The sequence below is a fragment of the Hermetia illucens genome, chromosome 4 (genome assembly GCF_905115235.1).
Source record: "Hermetia illucens chromosome 4, iHerIll2.2.curated.20191125, whole genome shotgun sequence".
Lineage (NCBI taxonomy): Eukaryota > Metazoa > Arthropoda > Insecta > Diptera > Stratiomyidae > Hermetia > Hermetia illucens.
The window spans coordinates 83,323,627-83,344,441 of record NC_051852.1 but is presented as its reverse complement, the minus strand read 5'-3'; the positions used below and the strand labels follow the sequence as shown (position 1 = coordinate 83,344,441).

Here is a 20,815-nt window from a genome sequence, read left to right as displayed (position 1 = left end):
GCTTTACTGTCGCGTCTGTCACCCGCATTTTTCTCGGAGACGGTTGACACCAAATATGGTGGAAAGGTGGGAACTGTGAACGCTCACGCATACAGTGAGTTACATCCTTCTACGTCAAATTTAAGGGTGTCACCATACATTCAAAAGAAAGGTGTAAATTTTTTTGATCAAATATAGTCATATGCAGTACCAAATAAAAGGTCTTAATCAGTAATTTTCGATGCCGGTGTTAGTTTTGACATTTGTTGAAAAGGTGGGGAGTGCAGGGGGTCGAAATTGATCATTTCTGTAACGGACCCATTCTCAGAAACTACCCAATCCAAAAATCTGCCACTATAAGGTGCCTAGGCTCCGAAATACCCTCGATATCGATATTTGTTCAAATAAAGTTAATAATATTATTATCATCATCAACGGCGCAACATTCGGTAACCGGTCTAGGCCTGCCTTAATAAGGAACTCCAGACATCCCGGTTTTGCGCCGAGGTCAACCAATTCGATATCCCTAAAAGCTGTCTGGTGTCCTGGCCTACGTCATCGCTGCATCTCAGGCAGAGTCTGCCTACCATGGATATTGCCCCTTTTCGGGCTAGATCATCCTCATCCATACGGATTAAGTGACCCGACCACCGCAACCTGTTGAGCCGGATTTTATTCACAACCTGACGGTCGTAGTATCACTCATAGGTTTTGTTGTTATATAGGTTACGAAATCGTCCATCCTCATGTAGGGGGCCAAAAATATATAATAATAATAGCATATTATTATAATCTTCAGGTATTGGCTGCCAACCTCCCCTTAAGTTCATTCAAGAACCACCAAATTACAGCAATGGAGGCAATAATATAGAGCATGATTCTTGATGGAAATCGCATATTATTAACAAAGCTCTAATAAGTCAAAGTTGTCGCTTCTTTGGAAATACGAGACTTTGAAAGTCAATATCTGGTGATAGTGGATATTCTCACAAAATATATGCATATATTACGTGCTAGGTACTAATGTCACAAATGCACGCTCACATGGCTTTATAAAAAGAAATACACTAAAGCTTCCATACCTGAAGGATCCAGCTTTCGGTTCCCCGACTTGTTTTTATATGGAATGAAAAAGCCTAGAGTCCCCTAAAACAAGAAAGCTGGAAAATTTCAATTGAAAAGGCTGTAATGCTTCACTCTGTTACCTGGAGGAGCTTCTGGGTTATATTTTGAATTAGTTTCGATACATTAAGCTGACAGTGGCTCACGCCGCCAGACTCATCAAAAATTTGTAAAACAAAACTTTATCAAATTTCAACGTTATGGAAGAAAAAATGCAAGTAACAACATTCTTTGATCGAAGTGTGGGTCACTAAATGTAAACTAAGATAAGAGATGCAATTTGAAAAAAGAAATATTAGCGAAAAATTATTATCCGGCGTCGAAACGCCTTACTTTAAATTTGGTCATAATTGAAGTAAAATATGAGCACATAGAGTCGAATGCGAAGCAGTAATGGTTTTTCAGATATCGTAGGGAAGGTTTTACTCAACACTAGAACCATTATGAATGAACTATCCCAAACAAGAGGTGGCGGCTTAGAGGAACATCTTGACGACAAGAAGGGAATGCGCCCAATATCAACACTCTGAATCATCTCGAACCGACTACATCCATTAGTTGAATTTGTAGTATAATCAGAAAGCTCTGTATGAAGGAGCCGGTGGTTCTCCGGTTCAGACTAATTCACCAGCAGTCCTAATTGCGAAGTAACAGGTTCCCCTTCATCGCAAGGAGCTTTATTATTAAATTTCTCTGGGTGAATCTCCAAGCTGTTATCGGAGCGATATATGATGGTACAAAATGGCAAGGGCTGCATCGAGGTAAAATCTCAGAGGATTTTGAGATCCACGCAGAGTCCGCCAAGTTGCATCTTGTCAGCGATATAATTATAATTGTTATCGGTGACATTCTCCATGTTTCTTTGTCCGGGGAACAATGCACGATGACATATTTTCCAAAACACCTCGACTGTGCTGATGACATCTTTTCGTTCTCTCACTGAATGACGAACCTTTGCCAAATGCCTCTCACGATCTTCAAGTAGAGTTGGGCTGAAGATAAACACCAATAAAATCAAGGTTCTCAGTCTGAAGGAGCATCTGCATTAATGGGCAGAGCATCGAAGTTGTCGAACAATCCATATATCTAGGAAGCGTTGTTACTGCCGACGAATAACAGCGCTAGATCCGCTTTCGCTGCCTTGCCTAAAGTCTGAAAACTTAGTTATCTCAAAACAGGATCAATTTGGGAGTGTTCTGTGCAAGTATTCTTTCTGTGTTGCTTTATGGGAGTAGCACAAGCTGGCCATACCATGTGATCCCCTCTGCCACGATGGCCGACGAGTGGCTCGCCCCAAGGGCACTTGGCGCAGAATAGTAGAAGAAGAGGCTTCTGAAAAATTCGTGGGGAGAGATGAAAGACATTTAAGGCCACCGCGAACGATGACCCGCTACTTTTTTTACTTTTTCGGACCGCAAAAAAAATTTTTGGCAAATCTAGATTTCCCCAAATCATAGCATTAATCATTTCCAAGCAATATATCTAATTTTACAAACCTATTTTTAAAACAGCGAATCCATACGGAGGGAGCGGGCACTTAATAAGAATCAGAAGTACGCAAAAGCAATCCTTGCAAAACCAGGCAACCTGGGACATCACTAGGAGTGAATAGCGGAATCCCTTGAGTTATTTCAGAAATTCTGTTCCGTTCTTCTTGCTTGTCAAAGAAAGTGCACCTTGCGTTTATTTCCGAACATTTACTAGGATCTAAAATTTCAGATTAATGCTAATGATTTTCGAATTAAAATAAGAAGTCCAATAATACAAATGGACTTTCTTAGAAAATAGGTAGTAGAATGCACTATTGGATAATTCGACAATCTCTTAATCGGTGGTCAAATGATAGTAAGGATCACAGGACGACAGCATGATATGATACACGGCTAATACGAAACCTGAGAAACGTGTCCTGTATTGTAACATCGACTGCCCTGCTATCGAATTCTACCTCCACCTCCACGCGGTGACCACTGGGTGTTTTCCGCACCTTAAAACGAAAAAAAAACTACCCAGACCGATCCTCCTGGTAGGGGGTTGCGCGAAGCGCTAACAACGTTTTCTAGGAAAATATCAACGTGTCCAATTGTACGGATCAAACGGCAACGACTTCGACAACGTAAAATAAACTACCCATTTAGGTTTTTTGGAATGTGCGATCCCTTTTTCGAACGGGTGCACCTTTTATCATAAACAACACATTTAAGCAGCTGGTAACTGATTTCAAACCGATTAATGAACGAATCTGCTTAATCTGCTTCAAGATGAAATTTCTCGAAGGGTGGGCGTATCAACTGCCATGCGCCAACGAAGGACAGAGATGGTATCATAAAAGACGAATTCTACACCGGACTGGAAAGAATTGTTGACGGGTTGCCTTCCAATGACATCAAAGTGTTATTGCGAGGCTTCAACGCTAAAACTGGCAATGAACTGTTCCATAGAGGCATAAAACGAGGGCAGATCTTCCATAATGAATTAAACGATAATGGCCAAAAATTCATCGACTTCGCCAATAGCAAAAATTTAGTCGTAAACTCCATTTGATTTTTCCATATAGAACATACATATAATGACGTGGATATCATCAGACGAGCAGCCATTCAATCAAATCGACTACGTCCACGTCCTGAGGACACTGCGAGGTACTAACTGTGACTCAGACCATTTCCTAGTTAGAGGAAAATACCGTTGTCGAATAGCCAAGAACAGCCACAGGAGCTGGACTCCTAAAATCAATGTGAAAAAGCTGAAAGACGACATGATCAAAGTCGCTTACATGCCCACAATCAAGGCACATTTCGACGCACAACCTCATAATCATCCTGAGGAAAATAATGACGAAATATGGCAAAAAATGAAGGATGATATCCAGGGTGCAGCTAAAAATACTGTTGGGAATATACAACGGAGGAACCGTAACGAATAGTTCAATGATAACGGTTAACAGGAAAAACGAAGCTTACCAACCAATCGAAAGACGAACCCGAGCCAGAGAAGGCAAGTATCATGAACTAAGGCGATAAGCTAAGAAGATCTGCAGACGAGAACAACGAAAGTTCGATAACAACTTGAAGAAGAACGACGTACGAGTAGCATTTAGCGCATTCAAACAGATGGGGATAGGTTTTAAACAACGAACCACCCTCTGCAGAAGTCAGCAAGGCAATATCATCAGCGATACCTTCAGTATTTTCAAGATCTCTTCAACCCAACCAACCCAACCCAACTCAGATGACGTAGGTATTCTTACCTGAACGATGCTTCGTGCGAAGGAAGTGTTCGAGTAAGTCGCATCAGCAGCAAGTGAAGAGGGGCTCAGGGTCAATGAATCCAAAATTAAATACATGACCCAAACTCGAAAGGCGGTTGCTAGTATGCAGAACATTGCAAGCATAATTTCGAACAGGTGGACAAATGCGTCTACCTAGGAGCCCCAGTCTCGAAGGATGGAAACGATAAACACGAAATCTAAAGGCGGATTACTACTGTTCATAAAGCATTTTATGCAGTCCTCATCATAATGAGATCGAGAAAAGTCCACAGAGGCAATAAACTACGCATTTACAACATGTTAAATCGTCCCATGCTGCTGTATGAAGGCGAGACGTGGATCTTGACGCAAATGGCGGAAAGGCAAATCGATATTTTCGAGAGAAAAGTCTTCCGAAAGATTTTCGAGGAGATGCCCAGCGAATCAGATACAGTCATGAATTGTATGAATTATTTAACGACCCACCAGCATCGACACTAGTCAAAATCGGGCGGAGGATGCGGTCTTTGGATCCAGATATTTGGATCTGGGAGTCCAACACTCTGTTTGGGCTGTACCGCCATCGGAGGGGAACCTCCTAATTGTGGTTTGTTATTGAAGTAATGTGTCCGGATAGCTGAGTGGTTAGAGCGCAAGGCTGTCGTAGCGGAAGGTCGCGGTTCAAATCTCACTGGTGGCAGTGGAATTTGTATCGTGATTTGACGTCGGATACCAGTCGACTCAGCTGTGAATGAGTACCTGAGTCAAATCAGGGTAATAATCTCGGGCGAGCGCAATGCTGACCACATTGCCTCCTAGTGTACCGTTACGGTCTTGAATGAAGTGCTCTAACACACTTCAAGGCCCTGATCCAACATGGATTGTTGCGCCAGCGATTATTATTATTATTATTGAAGTAATCACGATACCAAGTCAACTAGACAAAATGACTAGATCTTGTAAAGGAACTTAGAAATAAAGAAAAAAAAGTAGAAACTCCTAATTATAAAGATTACCATTGCCTAAGATAAAAGGCAGGGCAGGAAATGTATTCACTATATTAAGGAAATGCAATTGGATTTCAAATTCAATTATAGAATATGAAGGATTTTATTTTTGAATAAAAAAAGCCAAGTCATATATGCAAAAGGTCGGTGTAAATTCTTTTTTTTCACCAAATATAGTCATGCGGGCTGTCAAATGAAAGGTATCGGTTAGTACTTTCCAAAGCCGACCTTAGTTTTCACATTTGTTGGAAAAGCAGGGAGTTCGGGGGATCGAAAGTGATAATTTATTTAATTTATTAATTAATAATTTATTCTCAGAAACTGCCCAACCAAAAAATCTGAAAAAATTAAAAGGCTGCCACTATATGGTGGCTAAGCTTCGAAATACCTTCCACACCGGTATCCCTTCAAATAAAGTTAATAATAATATATTACTATAAATTCCAGTAATTGGCTGCAGAACCAGCTTTAAGTTCATCCTAGCACCACGCAATTTTGCAGCAATGTAGGCTATAATATAGAGCTTCTACAAAGTTTGGTAGAAATCGCACTATTACTAACAAAGTTATATACAATAGGTTAAAGTTGTCACTTTTTTGGAAATTCAAGATTTTGAATGTCAATATCACCCGAAAGTCAATATTCTCACATAATATATGCGTATATTACGTGTTAGGTACTAATTCACACTCAAACGATTATAAAAGAAATACACAAAACCTTTCATACCTGAAGCGTCCAGCTTCCGGTTTCTCGACTTATTTTACATAAGTTTAGTTAATGAACTACAATGGTTATAATTTTAGAATTTTCTTCGCCTTTTCGACGAAAAGTTTTGCCCTGAAAAGTTACAGTTAACTGCAGGTTGTAGAGTGAAATTCACAAAAAATAGTAAAGTTTTACTCCCTATAACTTTGTTGGATTGGTTGGATTTTCTTCAAAATTAACCAAATTGTGCATTATGTTCTTCATTACAAGCATGCCAAATTTTGTACTTCTGGGATGAACATAAGGGGGGTTTCCGGGTAAATTTCTAAAATGTGGAAATATACTATTATTAACTGTATTTGTGCAGATATCGGAACCGGATATATTTTGAGGCCTAGATTTGGTAGAGATGCACCACTGTGATTTTTTTCAAATTTTCTGGTTGGATGGGTTCTGAGAACGAGACCTGTTACACTTTTTGGGGGTCATATTCTGAGCCCTCACTCCCCTATGTTTCACCCAATATCAAATACTGAACCAGTTTCGAAAAGCACTAATTGAAACCTTTCATTTGATACCCCACATGGCAACATTCTATGAAAAAACGATTTGCACCCTCCATTCACGTGTATGGGGAGCCCCCCCCTTAAACGTAACATAAGATGGCGCCACTTACTGCATGTAAAGGGAACACCAGATTACATATTCTCACCAATTTTCGTGACAATCGGTTTAGCCGTTTCCGAATAAATCGGGTGTGACAAACAGACAGACGGACAGGCAGACACCGTCTCGATTCTAATAAGGTTTTGTTTCACACAAAACCTTAAAAATAGTACAAAGAAAACAAGTGGGGAAACCGGAAGCTCGGCGCCTAAGGTATGAAAGGTTTTGTTTGTTTCTTGTGTGAGTATATTTATTTATATATGTCCCATTTGCACGTAGCACATAGTGTATATGCATTTGGCATGTCAAACTATTCACTTCAGTGTGATATTGATATTTAATACTTTGGGTTGCAATAAATTTACACGGTAAAGATAACTTTGAGCTACTGTAACTTTGTTAGAAATAGTACGATTTTGATCAAAATTGGGGATAACATGTGTTATACTATAATCTATATTGCCGCATTTATAACCCTCTAGGATAAACATAAGGGAGTTTCTAGTCAATTTCCCCAGAAATATAGTAATATAATATTATTAACTTAATTTGAGCAGATATCGACATGGAGAGTATTTGGAGGCCCGGACACTGTATAGAGGCAGCTTCATGATTTTTTTTTCAGATTTTTCGGTTGGGTAGTTTCTGAGAGTAGGTTCGTTAAAGAAATCATCAATTTCGACCCCCCGCACTCCCCACCTTTCCAAGGAATGTCAAAACGAAGACTGGTATCGGAAAGTACTAATCGAGGTCTTTCATTTTATGCCGAACATGGCTATATTCGGTGCAACAAAATTAATCTCAACTTGGAAAGATGTAACTCACTGCATGCCTGAGTATTCACACTTGCCACCTTTTCACCAAATTTCGTGTCAATCGTTATCATTTCTGAGAAAAGTGCGTGTGGCAAACAAACAAAAATTCGTGTTTTCAATACTATTCTACCGTAACGTGGAATGAATTTTGTGAGTTGAAACAATAGTATCGTTGCCCACCCAAAATTGAACAAATTTTCTCCGAAATCGACATTTCCAGTGGTAACTTTCCTTCCTCATCGACAAAATAATCTGTTTATGAATAAATTAGTAACTGAAATACAGCGGATACTGATGTTGGGTAGCTCAAGAAAGGACCTACGATGTTTCCCTCCGTGAAGTTGGATTCAATTTTTGCACAGTTCGACAGAACAATGATCACACCTTGGTTACCTGTACGTGTATATAAAAATATTAATATGTATAATGCGAATAAACATTAAGTGATCGAAAAATTAAAATATTCAGGTACGGATCAAATTTACTTGGTTTGGATTTTCTTGCATATAATAAATATACATTGATAATAATCTGCTATTTTTTATAATTTATCAGTTTAATTTTGAAAAGATAATGTTGAAATGGTTAAACTTCGTTGCTTCGTCCCAAGAAGTTCTACACTCTTTGCCCTATTCCGTTTTTGACAGGTTTACTTCTATGATTGACTTATCGCATTATTTTATTGAATATTATTCTTTTCTGAATAGATTTTAGACTTAAACGTAATAATCAACGCATTGATTATCATTACTCTTAACAATCGACAAACAAACAAGATTTTGTTCATTATTAATAGTTGACAGCGTTGCTACTGTTGTTGTTGTCGTTCCCGCTACTGTGGTTGTAGAAACTGCTATCCCTGCTTGTGATGATGATGTTATTGCAAATGTACTGGTACTGCTGGATTTCATTTTGTTTTGTTGTGCTGCTTCACGGCCGCCCATCAATTTTCTATCTAAGGAACTACGAGCGCACGCAATTTTGGCTTTCAGTGAACAACCGGTAAATGATGGCGAATTCTTAATTTTACTTTGTTGCGGTTGCTGTTGTAGCGGTGTTTGTGCTGTTATCTTGACGGGAACTGTACATGAATCATTGAACGATGATGACCGAATGATTTGTGATGGCGTGGCACGATGATTCGAATCACAATCGGTAGAAGCTATATTGCAGGAATTGTATGAATTATTGCTGGACTTAAGTGGGGATGATGAAGTCGAATTAATCCTATGCTAGGATGTTGAAGTAGAGCTACGCGTTGAGGTTGGTGAACTGGCACTAGTTGGCAGAGAGGCAACTTCGGAGTTTGCTGCGATTTCCTGAACTGTTGGATTCGTCATCTATGCGCCCATATGAAATGATAAAATGGTAATGTTAAATTACTATAATCATTAGAAGATGTCATTTTCGCTCAAAAATACTCTATTATTTTCCCTCTGGTTTAATTCATTGTTTAAGTGTGAATTTTAACTTGAAGAGAAGATACTTTCTTTTAAACATAAGTAAGTAAACCAGAAATAACGTTTAGGCCGTATTTTACTCAACAAATTGTAAATAGTCCTAGCCATGACAAAATTTTATAACAGAATGATCGCATACTAATAAGGTGCCCCTAAATAATTTGTTTGAAAGTCAATGTAATGAAAATGCAATTAACGATGTTTACACGGGCAGTTTAAAGCAAAATAGTAAATGACCTTTTAATATATGCAATACCATTGATCTCTTCATTGGTTAACTGTATATGTGAAAAAGTAGATATTTAGGTACCAGTGGCCGCCCCGAGGAGCCCAATAAGCGCTGTGATGCGTCGTTTTTATACCACAAAATCCAAAGACCGCGACTGTGTGGAAAGAGCAAGGGAGACAGAACCCATTCAGGCCAGAGCTTCAGAATCAGCCCGTGGAAGAATAGCCGCTCCTTCACCCAACCCAGCAACTAGAGATCTCTTTGAGCTCCCCAAAGGATTGTTTGCATAGTCCGTAGTCTGGCTCTAGCTAGTTTATTACAAAGGAATTCTACCTCTTCTCCGCAACTTCGGCAATATAAATTGTAGGGTAGGCGAAATCTGAGGTTTCCAGTAACTTTAACATCGTCTCTTGAAATACACTGTCGAATTCCGAAAGACTGTACGACTCAGCTACACTCCGAAAAAAAAAACTCCTACACCGACTCGGCAGTCTATCTTTGATCCATCGATGAAGAAAGCTGTACCATGAACACTTTGCCGGCCTTTCACTCTGCCATGGTTGGAAAGACCACAGCAAAATAGCGTTTGACATTCGGCTTGCGTGTTGCGTAATCCGCTGGGAATGAAGTCCCCGAGGTACTTCACCTAGGATGTTACTTTGACCGTAGTTCTTGGCTATCCAACATCCGGGCTCACCTAGTCTGATAGCATTGCACGCGTCAATTTGGTAATTTCGATGTCAACAATGAGTCACGCTCTAGCCGTCTAATTACTGAGAAAGTTGTTAAAATCCGTCAAAAAGTCCAATAAAATAGATATTTCAATAGTATCGATTTTTATGTTAACTCAGACCTTTATCAAAACTGTTTTAAACATCCGCATCCTTAATCGATGTCATCCTCGTTACCCTCCGGCAATAATAACTAAGAATGAGATCTATTGTCAATCTTCTCTCTCAATCGCAGCATTCGAGTCATGAATTTTACGGCTCCACAAATGCCGTTTTCTTTTATTTACCATTTAGTATCGCGTTATTCATATAATGCCGCACGATATTACTTTTGTATCCTGATGTGTTCCCGCGCATCGGATATAATATTACAATATGGTGAGAGGGGCTGGAGTGCCCAAAAGGAGCCCTGCACATTCCCAAGCTTGGCTAGGATACTGGTGTGCAAGCACCTGTCGACGGGACATTTTAATAGAATCGCGCTCAGTTGTTAGCAAACTTTACAGTAAATTAAGCCATGCTTTTTAGATTTGTAATGGGTCATCATTAACGGCGCCAAATTTGCTTTCGCTGTTTTGGTTCAAATTTGCAAATGCAATAATATCAATATCAATATCAAATTGGGGCTGTTCCACACCTATGTACTTTTTATGCTGCTATGGAAGCAGTACATGGAAAGCACTGCCGCTGATACTCGACAGCTCCAAGCTTTCATCAATTAATTTCTGCGTCGTATCACCGGAGTATTCTAGTCTGAGATGTTAACTAATGGAAAACATCTTTGGCGTATGGGCTAGATAACAGGGGATGTATTGACTAGAGGGCGCAAGTGGCAGCCAGCAGGTCACGCATTCGCAAATTGTCCAGAACGACTGACGAGTGGGTCGCCCCAGAGCTACACGGCACAGAGCAGTCGAGAAGAGTTCAAACTTCTCGGAAAGTCTTTGCGGGGCTGAAGCCCATTGAAAGAAACCGTCAATGATGGTGCGTAGATGTGGTTGACACGCTGCGCCCCACATAGACGTTTATAACAACCATAAGTCCCACGCCCAAATAACAATCCCTTTTTATGGCGATGGAAATGCAACTAGGGTGAATATTTAAGTATTGGTCAATGTATCTTGACCCAAAATTTACGTGGGAATAATATATCCAGGAGGAAAGAAATAAGCATTGCTAGGGTAATGAGAACTACGCCATCCGCAAAATTAGAAGCTACTCTAAATCTACCGACGGTTCCGCGACTGAGTGGAGGAATTTGAACTTATACTGGCAAGTAAAAATCCAAGGTCGTTAAAAGGACATTTGTTTTACTTTTAAAGAAGGGAGACAAAACAACACTAGCAGGACATTCTCTTTTTGTTTATGCTTTTTCCCTTTCACGAACGGAGTCATCTCGTCGTGATCGGCTGTGCCATTTTATTTGATCAAATCACCACCCAGCCTTTTGGTCGCTTACCATCGACTTCGATCTTCAGACCAATCTTGGCAAGTGAAATCTCGTTAGCGCGAATTACATGACCATACCATTTAAGTAATTCACATGGTTGTGTTCACTTTCGGTACTTTTTGATTGCCCTTTAAAATACGATTTATAAAAAGAACTGAAACCATAATTAACTGGCTGGATTGGTGTTGATATGGTGACCTCTAACCCTCATCTATTTCTATTTTGGGTTGCATCAGAGTAGATGAAAACATCGACCATTAAATTTAATAGCTTCTCGGATGAAAATAGTTTTGTTTTTATGTTAAGCAGTATTCTACAGAGAAATAGAAAGGCTTAATCTGCATGAAGACGATTACATCATGATAGTTATTAGCTGCCAAATGCACTTGGTGTTGGAATTGAAAGAACTTAGAAGTGAAAAAGTTTGTACTCTATGGTAGACCAAGGTAGCTAGGTTTCCCTCTCTGTAATTGTATATCTGTTAAATCAAATTGCAGTTGAACGCTGATTTCAGAAAATCCTATCCATCAAACACCAACAGTTGCTATAATTCATTATTCTTTTGAGTTCAAATAAAAATAGAAATGGAATAACTTATTTAGCTGGACTAAACAACTTTGCAATAAAAAGCAATAAAATTGAAAAGAATAGGACAATACAATTGGTTGTTATTTTGTGTTATTAACAGTCAACTCCCACACAGAAAATAACAAATTCGAATTATGAAATATTGTCTGAAGATGTCCAAGAAAAGTAATTGAATATAAATCATAAAGAGAAAATAAAGCGTGAAAATTTTAAAACGAGAGAATATTCTGGGGGTTAAAAAACGATATAGAGGGACACTTATTGTCCTGTAAAATGAAAATATTTACCAAAGTGTAGAACAAAAAAAAAATAAATAAATAGAAACTTGAGATGTAAGGTTGTAGATCATTTAAGGAATAAATCATTCGCAAATTGTGAAATAATAACTGTTTAACTAAAAATACAGCCATATCACCTCAGTTACTAAATGATTTTTTAGTATGTGTTAGAACATGTTAGACTTACAGAGATGCCAGTAGTAGTAGTAGCGTTTTGGTTAGAAGTAGAATTGGTTGTAAGAAGTTGGTCACCTGATGATCCCATTGGACAAACGAAATCGCTCCATTCGTCGCCACTCTTTGAGCTTTTCTTTCTTTTCAAAGAGAATTGTGATTTCTTAGGAGTCTAAATCAATGAAGAAACTTCATCAGTAACGAAACAGTTTCCCGAAGCTGTATTAAATTTCAAATTCACCTTAATTTTGGCTGTAATTGTCAATGGTTGATAGCCCAATACATTTTCTGCGTCACGTTTACCTTGGATCACATCGCGACCGAGCAGCTCTTTAAAGTGAGTCGCCAAATGCCGCCGAAGTAATGTCTTACTTTGTGAAATGCTTAAAAGATCAGCTAGTAATTCAGCTGTGAACTTTGGTTCGTACATCATCAATGCACCATGAACTCCTGCAATAATAGAAATAGGCATTTGCCAAAAACTCTTCTTACCCGTTTCGTTAACATATATATACATACCTGCTCCTCGCAAGTTCGGTGCATACTCAGCCAAATCGACACACCTCAGCCATTCCATTACTCGATGCGCTGTCCATAAGTGTATTGGCTCACTTATCGATTCATCGCCACTGGATCGTCTGATCAAACAATCAGGATTCCAATTATTCTCTCGCATGACTTGTATTCCTCGGCGTAGACTTGCGACATGTAAGCACGACGTTACATGTAAGCTAGCCAAATCATCCATAGTCAGTTTATTCAGCATTCGACCATCCATACGCGCCGTTGAAAACATATCTTTGTGTTGTGGAAGTCCAATGTCGTCTAGCCATCGCATGATCTTGTAGGGAAAATATATTCATAAGGAGAATTGATGCGATTGTTCATAAATTTAATATGATTAATTGAAAACTTACCCATGCCGTGTCCAATTTCCCAGCGTTCAGCATAATTTCGTCTTTCTCTTTACCGGTCATATCAGCTATCGCTAAAGTGATTTTCTTACGGTGCAGTGGCGTCTTCAAATTCAAATCTCGTTCCATGTCAATTGGAGAGATTTCAATAAGCGCTGTGGCTCCGTCCTTAAAACATTTACGCACTTCGTCTTCATATGATCCCAAGCCCATTTCATCAAACCATGAGCAAAGCTCATCAACGTCCCACTTTTCAAAAGGTTTATCGGAAGATTTATTGGTATGACTCCAGCCAAGTCGAGCACCTGCTGTTGCTCGAACACCACCACGCTTAAACTCTCCCTCACCCGGCAAATCTTCCAAATTCCCACTATTACTACGCTTGATTTTACCAAAGATACTGCGAAATCCTTTACTTTTCTGTCCAAGGGATGGTGACGCTGTTGGTTGGGGAGTGAAGCTTCGCGGCGGATCGTTTGAATCTTCGATTACTCGCTCGGTTTCAGCTGAAGGGAAATGTACAACATTAGAAAACAGCTTATACAGTGGCGTGTGGTTATGGTTATAAAACATTGATAAAACTGAATATAAGTTAGCGGCTCTAGAGATTTTACTTGCAAAACATCGCAAATATAATGCATTTCAATTTTAGTTTTCCAATAAAGTTTACAACCGATTTTTCGAATGTGAGTATATACAAAAAGGAACTTCCATTCATTTAGTCGCAATAATATAATCGAATCGTTAATTAGATATTGTATTTAAGGAAATGGAATATTTCAGCACTTAGTATAAGCAATTAAATATAATGTTAGGAGTTCCGTTGCGAATAAGCACGAGTTAAGATGCTACGAAGTTTTCTTTTCGATGAAATATTTGTACAATAATTAAAAAAAAAACATTAAATAAAACATTAATCAGAATCTATTCCTTTTTTCTGCTTTTATATGTAATGGATACATGATTGTAAACCATCCTATCCATTTGTCATATGCCCAGGAATTGAAGCACGGGGTACAGAAAGACAAAAGTTCTGAAGATATTTTTGTTTTTCAAAATAAGTGCAAGAACTTGGCTCAATGGTTATATTAGGAATTTGCAGCCTGAAATTTGGGGAAAACTAGTATAGAGAAAGAAAGGATTCTGAGGATTTAAATGTTATACAATTTTCAGTCAATTTGTGGGGAGAAGCAAAATATTGAATGCCATAGTTGTCCCTAAAGAGAAATATTCATCAATATCTGGGGGAATGAGAGAAAAGAATCAAATTCTCTAATCAGTAAACGTTCTCTGTGTTCTAATAATAAATGTCACGAAACAACATTTTTGGAAGATTTTAAAATCGACAATGGTAGCTTAAAGTCAGGTCACATTGAAGAATTCTAAAGAGATTGGATAGGCAATTCAATTGGTATAAAAGTCATCAATAAAAATAGGAGCATTTACACTGCACTTGGTGACAGGCTATCTATCATTCACAGTGACCACATATAAAACGAATATATCAATGATACTATGTGTCAATGATTCTATGCGGTATTAACACATTACAGAAAACGATCAAAATAATGTCTTATACGCGGCGCGCCGATCAACTGAATAGCTTCAGCATTTTTCGCCTACATTTCCTATTCTTTTTCAAAAGCTGTTTTATGTAAATACATTTTTATTTTTCAAACGATATTTTACAAATTCGCTCCTATCGTATCGTTCTCTCAAACTCTGCATTTTTCTGGCTCACCAGAATAAGTTCAAGGACATTTGTTTTAGTCTGTGATGTACAGTCTCTATCAAACGCGGTCAATTCTTTTACTTTTTACTATTTCAAATATTTAACACGTTCTCCATTCAAAATGTGTTGCGGTAGGCAACTGAACTACTTTGAAAAATCTCAAATAAAAGTCTTCCACGAGTCTGTCAGGAAATCATTAAGAAAATTGACCGAATGCAAAATTTAGTAAGTAATTTAAAATGAAAATATTTAAACTGTGGAAAAAGGTGTTCATGCAACAACAACAACAGACAGAAGACTTATCATCGGAGTTGCGTCGAACTTTCATTATTCAGCATGAAAACGAAGGAAGAAACCGGTATTAAGAGGTCAGCCTACTGTGAAAGGTTTTGTTTGTATCTTTAATTTTTTTTTGGTAACAGAATACTTCACTATGACCATTTAAAAATTCAAATCGGTATTTACTTCTCGTTTTCATTTTTTAGGAGTTTTTTTCTCGAAACACACTTTTCCGGTGCCCGTCGTAAGAATTCGTACATTTTTTCCAATAAAAAAAATTGTCAAATTTTTACCAATTTTGGTCTATATCTTCATACAATAGCTATTACTAAAAACTAATAAAAATGTTCCAATATTTTAGTTTCCAATTGATATCGTTGACTGAACTTTACGAAGCGCATATTTATTTTTCGATGAGCAGTGCTGAAGCGCTGGACGAGTATAGCTGCCATTTAAAGGTTAAAATCGGTTTACTGTCTGTCACACGCACTTTTCTCAGAAAGGATTGCAGGAACTCCCACGCATGCAGTGAATTGTATTGCTGCGCGTTGAACTTAAGATGGGCTCCCCATACACTTAAAGAGGAGCGCACAATTTTTTTCACCCAATATAGCCATGTGGAGTATCGAATTAAAGGTTTTGGTGGAAATCCTACTACTATTGACAATGTTATAGTAGGTTAAAGTTTACCTTTTTTCCTTTAAATTATTACTCCCTAAGAGGTAAACTGTTAGTACCACATCGAATTGAATATCGGGTATACTCAACATATATACACTACCAGTTTGTATACATAAAAAATTCAACAAAACCTTTATACCTGAAGCGCCGAGCTTCTGGTTTCCCACCTGTTAAGGTTTTGTGCAAAACAAAACTTTATTAGAATTGATTTTATGTCCGCCTGTGATACCCGATTTATTCGGAAACGGATGAATCGGTTGTCACGAAATTTGGTGAGAAGATGTGGTCTATGGATCCCTTTACATATTGTAGGTAGCACCATTTTGTGTTGAGTTTGAGGGGGGCTGCTCATATATGTCAAAGAGAGGTGTACATTTTTTTCACAGAATATGGTCATGTGGGGGCTCAGCTAATACTTTTCGAAATTGATATTTTTGATACTGGGTGAAATATAGGGGAGTGAGGGCTCAAAATATGTACCACAAGAAGTGTAACAGATCTCGTTCTTAAAACCTATCCAACCGAACAATATGAAAAAAAGTCACAATGATGTATCCATACGAAATTTAAGCCACAAAATACATCTCATTCCGATATCTGCTTAAATAAAGTTAAGAATAGTATATTACTATATTTTAGAAATTTACCCGAAAACCCGTATGTTCACCCTAGAAGTGCAGAATTTGGTAGTGTTATAAGTAATAACATAATGCATAATGCAAAAGTGTGACAAATCCAACTATTATTAGCAAAGTTACAGAAGGTCAAAATTGTGTATTTTACGTGAATTTATCGATAGTTGAAATAATAATAAGCCTGACGTACTGTTAGTTAACAAAGCCGGGTCGCTCCGCGTATATTATTGATTTGGCTATCCCCCATAATATTATAGCAACATTGAACGGAAATACGAGGAGAAGAAGGTGAACTATGAGCCATTGGCTCGGGAAATCAACGAAATTTGGCGTCTCGAGCGGGTGGTTATAGTTCCCATAATATTGTCAGCAACAGGTATTGTACCTAAATCCCTCATGGTTTCCCTTGATGTCCTGGGACTTTCGCACAGTCTGGTTCAAACCATGCAAAAGTACACCATTCTGCATACATGCTCGATGTTGCGGGGAGTTCTCGACGGATTCTCCCATTAACCTACCACCGGCCACCATCACCAGCGCCCATTTAGTTTTTAAGTAGGTAGGATCGTCCGAGCCTAAATGCCTGGCACTTAGTGCTAGTATTAGGTAAAATCCGGCATCTGTCGAGATTGTGATAACTCGGGAAAAATAATAATAATCGTTGGCGCAACAATCCAATTGGATCAGGGCCTTGAAGTGTGTTAGAGCACTTCATTCAAGACCGTAACGGTACACTACAGTACAGTGTGGGAGGTAATGTGATCAGCATTGCGCTTGTCCGACATTATTACCCTGATTTGACTCAGCTACTAATTCACAGCTGAGTCGACTAGTGTCCGACATCCAGTCACGATGGCAAATCGCTCTGCCACCAGTGAGATTTGAACCGCGCCTTACGGCTACAGCAGCCCAGCGCTCTCTGATAATTGAAATGCTAACTTTAAAACTTAATAAATAAGCAGGGAAAATTTAAAATTTATATCATTTGCCATGGTGATTTAAAAAAAAAAATCTTATGTGCTCTTTAATAGTAGGTTGCTCCTTTAAGGCAAGTCTTGCAATTTTAAAGGTATAATATGTAGTGCTGTTCACTTGAGGAGGTTAAAATTAGAAAAAAAAACGAGATTACTGATGTTAGCAATGCCACTAAATGATGTTCACTTCGCTGAAATCATCCTAAATGTCGGACAAATAAAGCTATTGAACAGCAGTGTAACATTTGCCAACTGTGCATAGACCAAACAGCGGAGAATACGAATAGTATGATCAAAAAGCTAGTTAGATTTCCCATACACGTTAGCACCTGTTGGGGGTGATTCCATTTCACTTGCCGCCTTACAATTCTCACGGCATCGGAGTTGGGATATAAAAATGACGTATTATGGTGCTGATTTTACAACAAAATGCATACATTTATCTAATCGCTAAATATATAGGGTTGTTATTCAAGAGAGTAGATTCCACTGCACGGTGTAGCCAACAATGCAATTGTCGCCCGTTCGCAATGTGTGACCTATCCATTGCCACTTCCGCCTTCCTATCATAGTACGCATAATGCAAAACCTGTGCGCCGACCGAGTTCTTCCTTTGTGAAAGGGTCAGGTCAGCATCGCAAACAGGTATTCGCGAAGGCTTGAAGCTTTTGAGTAACAGTGGTGTTCATTTTCAGAAAGAACACTTCCACAGAACAGTCTAAACTTGATCTTGGTACTGAAAAAACTGCATTTCCAGATTTTAGACAAGACAGCGAAAGCGGTTCCAGCCCTGTTAATGCGGGCAGCAACCAGTTCGGTACAACCTTTGGCAGATATATAAATTGATGGACGCATTGTGATGATGATGAGGTTGATGTTCTGCCCATTAACGCAGATTGGGAGAGTGCGACGATCCATCAGACTGCGAAATTTCGTTTTGTTGGTGTTTATTTTGAGTCTTACTCTAGTTGCTTCGTTCTCCAAATCCAGGACCATTCGGTCCAATTTCATGACCCGGTAAGAGAGCAAAGTTAAAAGAAAGACGTCATCGTTCATTAAACTGGTCCATGTCCTCTGGACAAGGCAGCATGAGGAACGTTACAGATAACAAGGAAAAATAATATCTGTGGCAAGATGCAACCCTCCACTTTCCACTATAAATTTCTCTGAGATGTTACCTCGATGCAGCACATGACTGGTTGGCATACGACTCGGATAATAACTATTAGTTTCTCCAGAATGCGAATCCTACGTAGAGCACACCATACACACCCTATTCACTATGTCGAAAGCTTTCTCGAAATCGATGAAGAGCAGATGAAGCGAAGATGTAAACTCCATCCACTGTGTCAAAATGATCCGTGAAGTGTTGTTGTGGTCAATGCAGGAGGATCCGAAGTGGACACCAGCCTGCTCTCTGTCGATTTAACTTTCGAGATTTTCCTTGATGCGTTGCAGGATTATTTTAGTTGTTATCTTTGCGATGGAAGAGAGCACGCAATTGTCAAATTCAAAACCGATACCCTTCTTCGGAATCCTAACGAGCATCCTCTCTTTCCACTCTCTGGGAAATGTCTCCAGTTCCCAAGATTTCCGTATGAGTGGAAGTAGCAGATCAGCAGTGTACAAGGCATTCCGGGGGATGTTAAAATAATCATCAAATCGGACTCTCCTATACTATCTGAAATCTGGAGCACTTCCTCTAGAAATATATTTGCGGCCTCATAGAAACCACAGTGTTCATGGTGTTCACTAAGGGTAAGCCCTCTCGCTACTTTTCCAGGTTTTGTGTATTAAAATCGATTCAATGTTTGGCTATTTGTCGGTTCCTCATGTAACAAAAACTTGTATATCCGAAGTGTCTACTTTCCAGTTTTCCGACTTGTCTTCTTTTTCGTCATGGACCCCCAGCACCCTATATACTGGCCTATTCTCTAACCCTTTCATAAAAAATGTAATGTTAACTGCGTTTTAAGGACCCTCATTGAAATTAGCTTAGCTGAACTGCACTTGTAATAGATTAGCGGAGAAGCTAGAAAATTAACAAAAATAATAACCAATACTATTTTAGGGGTTACATCCCCCGTTCGATAATTTCCTTTGAAGTTCCTTCTTATGAAAAATAGTAGCAAAATCCGCGGAACGCAAAACCTTCTCCTCTAAGAGAACCCCTAATTTTTATGGACATTTTCAACATCTAAATGTTTACATCAGAAAACTAGGCATGTTTCTGTGACCTGCCCAAGTTCATATGTAAGGTTTAACCCGTATTAGCTTCTGAACGGTCTGCATTGAAATTGTCTTCAATAACATGATAACTGAGTGAGACAAAGTGACTCAATACGAGGCGCAATCGTCGCAGAAATTTTATATAAAAGAAATTGTTAAAATGCCAATACGACCACCTCGGTCATACTTTGAATACGTTTCAAAATAATGGAAAGGTTGAAAATTAATGAATTCATTCAGAATACATAAGAAATACGAATATCATTAGTAAATGGGTATGATTAAAATTTTGACATCAAGGGACATCAACTGCAAGAAGATGTGAAACGCATCATCGCAGCCATGGACCATCTCTTTAACGATTGAATGATTATTAACTATGTTTTCAATTATTAGAAACAATATACAAAGATTAAACATAAATTAAACGGAAATTAATGTATATAATTTTTTCACTTAGTAATATACATATGTATTTACTTATTTTATTTTAATTTTTGAAGTGGAAGTGGGATCGTTGATTTGCCAAACAAATATCCAAAAATTAAGTACCGTCGATATTAGATATTTACTAAACATTTATTTCACTGGTTATTACCAAAAGCTTAGAAGCATTATTGTATTATCAAATTCAATGGATTTTAATAATGTATTAAAGACAAATTTTAAAAAAGTATTTCTATGATTTGCCTGAAATTCGGGCAAAGATGATCTCAGGCATGATTAGAGAAGGGAAGAGAGAAATGTTATTAATGAACGAAGGCCATATAAGGAGGTCGGGAAATCGGCCGGTAAAACTAATGCAGTTGAAATTGATCAGATAGAAAGTTCGGGAAAACCTAGCGTAGCTAAAATGTTGATACTCTCTTCAACGATACTATTAAACTTCAAACCACAACGTGGAACTATATGTT

At 38.4% G+C, this 20,815-nt stretch overlaps 1 protein-coding gene across 8 annotated transcripts in view; it reads right to left on the bottom strand.

Moving 5' to 3' along the window:
• Positions 1-8,010: 8,010 nt before the first annotated feature.
• LOC119653715 (liprin-beta-1) overlaps positions 8,011-20,815 on the bottom strand; it is a 177,341-nt gene continuing 164,536 nt past the window's right edge. For 7 of the 8 annotated variants that reach the window (XM_038058604.1, XM_038058596.1, XM_038058599.1 and 4 more), the window contains 5 exons: positions 13,375-13,877; positions 12,977-13,298; positions 12,699-12,907; positions 12,471-12,629; positions 8,011-8,887 (listed from right to left, as the gene is read on the bottom strand). In XM_038058604.1, coding sequence (XP_037914532.1) covers positions 8,780-8,887; positions 12,471-12,629; positions 12,699-12,907; positions 12,977-13,298; positions 13,375-13,877 — 1,301 coding nt within the window. In that variant the 3' untranslated portion in view covers positions 8,011-8,779. The remainder of the gene's footprint in view (positions 8,888-12,470; positions 12,630-12,698; positions 12,908-12,976; positions 13,299-13,374; positions 13,878-20,815) is intronic. The other variant, XM_038058601.1, reaches the window with a different exon arrangement.